At 38.5% G+C, this 4,800-nt stretch overlaps 1 protein-coding gene across 3 annotated transcripts in view; it reads left to right on the top strand.

Moving 5' to 3' along the window:
- ddx4 (DEAD (Asp-Glu-Ala-Asp) box polypeptide 4) overlaps positions 1-4,800 on the top strand; it is a 17,787-nt gene that overhangs the window by 8,619 nt on the left and 4,368 nt on the right. For all 3 annotated transcript variants that reach the window (NM_001329368.1, XM_017426257.3, XM_017426258.3), the window contains 10 exon segments: positions 287-331; positions 403-432; positions 510-557; positions 647-682; positions 756-791; positions 876-920; positions 1,690-1,832; positions 1,943-2,095; positions 3,536-3,690; positions 3,759-3,888. In NM_001329368.1, the coding sequence (NP_001316297.1) occupies positions 287-331; positions 403-432; positions 510-557; positions 647-682; positions 756-791; positions 876-920; positions 1,690-1,832; positions 1,943-2,095; positions 3,536-3,690; positions 3,759-3,888 (821 nt within the window).

Raw genomic sequence — 4,800 nt, 5'->3', positions numbered from 1 at the left:
ACAAACTTCCAGAAAACTGTAAAACAGCTGAAACACTGGGTGCCTTTAAATCTCAACTTAAAACCCACCTGTTTAGAGCTGCTTATGGCTAAATTAGGGTTAGAGTGCGGGTTTTTGTCTCTTTCTTACTGTTTATTCAATGTCACATGCTGTTATTATTTTGGTTTTTAATTATGTAAAGCACCTTGAAATGCCTTGCTGCTGAAATGTGCTACACAAATAAAATTTGATTGATTGATGTATGATCAGTAGTTACTGTGTGCTGACAGCATGGTTACTCTCTCAGGTCGCTCCCGAGGATTTGGCAGAATGAACCAGAGTGACTTCAATGGTAATATTTGCACCTTTTTTTCTAAGTTTGATTTATTTGTGACTTTTAACTATGTCTAAAACACATTTTAGGAGCAGATGAAGATGGACTTAATGAAAAAGGTATGTAGTCGCCGTCACCCAGTTGTAAGTCACAATCTTTACGTCTTATGTGTTTTTAATAATGTTGTCCTTGTCAGGATTCAGAGGCCGAAGAGGAGGTGGCAGGGGAGGAAGGTTCAGACAAGGTTCAATTTTAATTTCTTTCACAAAGAAATTTGTTGGGATTTAATTTTAAGTTTAAACTATTCAAATGATTGTTGATGTTCTGTTGAAGGTGGTGATCCGAGTGGACAAGGAGGCTCCAGAGGAGGTAATATAATTAACTGTTAAAAACTCATGAGGAGTATTTTTTAATCTTTTAATTATGTTTTGCATGATTTCAGGCTACCGTGGGAAGGATGAAGAGGTCTTCTCTGCAGGTTCTGATCTTTATTAATTAATGACATGTGTAGTGTGAATTTGAAATGGTTCCCAGATGTGACTGATGGCTGTATGTTCAACAGGGGAGGACAAAGATCCAGAAAAGAAAGATGGAGGTGATGGTGAACGTAAGTCAAACTCTTAACATAAATTCCCCCCAAAATTTTAAAACCAAAATCCACTGTTTTTAATTCTGTAGTTGGAGACATTTTGCTTCCCATCTGGGAATTTTTATCAATTCAAAAACTGCAGAGTGTGGAGTAACAAGCTTTCCATGCTGCACTCTCCAGTTTTGGATTGATAAATCTTCCTGAATGGGAAGAAAATCGTCTTCAACTCCAGAACAAAAGTCCAGTTGTTTTTCCTTTATTTTTGCCATGTCCTGAATGACAACAACTCAAAGCATAAATCTGTTTGTTCCAGCTGAGCAACACTTAGTCCCTACTGTACAAACCAGTTCACCTTGTGTAAAATGTAAATAAAAACAGAATGTAATGATTTAAAAAAAGCCCATATTTTATTCATAGTGTAATATAATGGGGCTAAGAGATATATAAAGTAAAATAGAGGCATTAAGATTGTTTTCTAGCAAAGATGACCATAGAAAATATTGGGTGTGTTTATCTGCTATTTTCTGTAGCCATTTTCATCTAATTTTCTAAGAGTTTAGCTGTTCCCAGCCTCCTCAGATGCATCCTTGTCCCATCTTGGAAATCCCAGGAGCCTCCAGGGGGCTCTGTTTAGGTTTTGGGAGCGAGGGATGCAGCAGCGAGCGTTCAGAGATGTTTCTAAAGAAAAACTGAGCTGGAGTTTGATTTAACAAGCAAGACTTTGAATTAGTGCTGGGCGATATATCCTGTTTTACTCAGAAGTCTGGCTTTTTGTTCTGAACTTCAGGACCCAGAGTTACATACGTTCCTCCGACCCTTCCTGAGGACGAAGAGTCCATCTTCTCCCACTATGAGACAGGAATCAACTTCAACAAGTATGATGAGATCTTGGTGGACGTCAGCGGGATCAACCCACCGCAAGCTATTATGGTAAGAAAACCAGTTCAGAGTTACTGATTAGAAATGTATATTTAATTTAAATCATCTGCTGCTGGGCTCGGGACTGAATGATTAATTCATGATGGACTCTTTCCTGTCAGACTTTTGACGAGGCTGGACTCTGCGAGTCCCTGAGGAAAAACGTCAGTAAATCTGGGTATGTGAAGCCGACTCCGGTCCAGAAGCATGGCATCCCGATCATCTCTGCCGGCAGAGATCTGATGGCCTGTGCCCAGACTGGATCTGGGAAAACGGTGAGATGAGACCTAAAGCCAGTATCTCGCTGGGCTGCAACTGTTGAAGACCAGTTGGACTCAAAAATGTGGTAAAACGCACCCTGGCCCTCTGGGGTCTAGGGTGAAACTGGACGTTTTTGGACTATTTTAAATTTCCTTCCTGTTTCACCCTAAAAGTGGTTTAACCTGCCATGTTTGGGGTCATTTTGTTTCAGCACAACCTGCCAAGTGTGATTTTCAAGTCATTTTTTACTTTTGACCTACTGTATTAACACAACAGACCTAAAATCAAACAAAAACATAAAATCCGAGTGGAAAATTCTTAGTTTTTTTTACTGTAAAAACCACAAACATACTTAATGAAATGTTTTTACAACTTAGAAAGTAAATATAATCAGTAACATTCATAAACATGTGAACAAATTGAGCAAACAAAGTTATATACACTTTCTCCATTAAAATGATGTGGCCCTTGTTTTGGACAGAAACTGTTTACATGAGTGGCACAAAGGATTTATGGCAATTTATTAGAACTCCTGATTGTTTTGTCTAAAAAACGCCCAAGAAATTATCAGCATTTTAATGGAGAAAGTGTATATAACTTTGTTTGCTCAATTTGTTCATGTGTTTATGAATATTACTGATTATATTTGCATTTTAAGTTGTAAAAACATTTCATTAAGTATGTTTGTGGTTGTTACAGTAAAAATAAGAATTTTCCACTCTGATTTTATGTTTTGTTTGATTTTAGGTTTGTTGTGTTAATACAGTAGGTCAAAAGTAAAAGAAATGACTTGAAAATCACACTTGGCAGGTTGTGCTGAAACAAAAATGACCACAAACATGGCAGGTTAAACCACTTTTAGGGTGAAATATGAAGGAAATTTAAAATAGTCCAAAAACGTCCAGTTTCACCCTGGACCCCAGAGGGTTAATCAGCGGGTCCCAAGCTCTTAACGAGCTGGTAAGATGCTTCTTTACAGGGAAGAGGGCTCTATTCCCTGCGCTCTCTTGGAGACCAGACCTGACTTGGATTACGTTTTTTGTATCAGTTGATGCAGGGTCCCCCGTCCATGCTGTCATACTAGTTGCTATGATGCCAGAAGTCCGTATTGTTTTGTTTTTAAATCATCGTTAGCTCTGCCTCCTTTTCAGATGAATTAACACAAAGAAACCTTGCAGAACATACAAGCTTGCAGTTCTCATGGCTTTTGAAGACTTTTATGACCTGACTTGTTAAACTGTTGCAGATGCAGACTATGAAAGTTTGAAAATGCAGTGGAGAGAAACTGTTTTTAAACCTGTCGCTAATGTTACCAGACACTTTCGAAACTCCCTTGTCAATGCTGTTTGCAAATTGTCTCTACCAGTCACAGCCCAGTGAAATAGTGGGTTAATCAAACAGTAAATCTTCACACAAGCAGAGTGTTAAATGTTTTCTCCTGCCTTTGTATTTAGGCTGCGTTCCTGCTGCCCATCCTGCAGATGTTGATGGCAGACGGTGTGGCAGCCAGTCGTTTCAGTGAGATCCAGGAACCTGAAGCCATCATCGTGGCTCCAACCAGAGAACTCATCAACCAGATCTTCCTGGAGGCCAGGAAGTTTGCTTTTGGGTATGTTTGGTTTGTTGAAATGAGACGATCTTGTGGACGAACGCGTCCTGAACTTTCCTCTGCTGCAGAACGTGTGTGCGCCCTGTGGTGGTTTACGGTGGAGTCAGCACCGGATACCAGATCAGAGAGATCTTACGGGGATGCAACGTGTTGTGTGGGACGCCAGGACGTCTGCTGGATGTGATCGGAAAGGGAAAGGTAAGATAACCAAAATCTTACCAAATGTCTGAAGGATTGTTTATGTGATTAAAAAATAAAGAATTCACATCAATAAATGTGGATTTATACAGTTCTGGTCAGGTAGGTGGTAAAACAGTTGAGAATAGCGTTTAAATGACACAAAAATACAAATCCAGGAAAGAAAACTAAAACAATCTGCAGATAAACGGAGGTTAATAACAAGTTTGATGTAATTTAGGTAATGCTGGTGTGGAAACTGGAAAATTCACTTTACATCAGTGGAAAACTATAATGTTTAACCCATAATATTAGACATTGCAATAATCTATTCAAGATGTTATAAATGCTCTGTCAAAATGAGTCAAAAATATGGTTTAACCAAAACTTAAAAGTAACTAACAAACTAGAGGACTAAGAAAACTATCGACTCCCATCAAGATGATCTGTTTTCTTTTGACTGGGGTTCAGGAAATCCAGTTTTCAGAGTTGTGATGCCATTTTTATTTTTAAATGGTATAATGAATTGGGTGAGGTGAAAATAATTTCATGCATGGAACTCCAATTAGTTCTGTAGCTGGTCAACTTCTAATTCAGTATCACCTTTTTGCTTACAGAGTAATGAACGTTTTGCTGAATTTGGTTTTTAAAGGCAGATGAAGCTGCTACAAATACAAAATGACGCAGTTTTTGTCATGCAACCAGGGGTGGAAATTAAAAATTTTGTCCACCAGCCACTCAAATATTTTACCAGGCACTATTTTTTGTTGTGACAAAAAGTTATTTCATATGATGATGATGATGATGGAGGTGGGTGGAAGCAGTTGTGGTGCCCTACAAGCCGAACAACACCTCTTTCTGGACACTGCATGGAAATAACTAGACTTTTCTTATTTTAAACCATTAAAAGATGCATATCTGTACATAAAAATT

This window comes from Kryptolebias marmoratus, linkage group LG1 (assembly GCF_001649575.2).
Source record: "Kryptolebias marmoratus isolate JLee-2015 linkage group LG1, ASM164957v2, whole genome shotgun sequence".
NCBI lineage: Eukaryota > Metazoa > Chordata > Actinopteri > Cyprinodontiformes > Rivulidae > Kryptolebias > Kryptolebias marmoratus.
The sequence above is the reverse complement of the archived record's forward strand: the minus strand, read 5'-3'. Positions and strand labels throughout refer to the sequence as shown.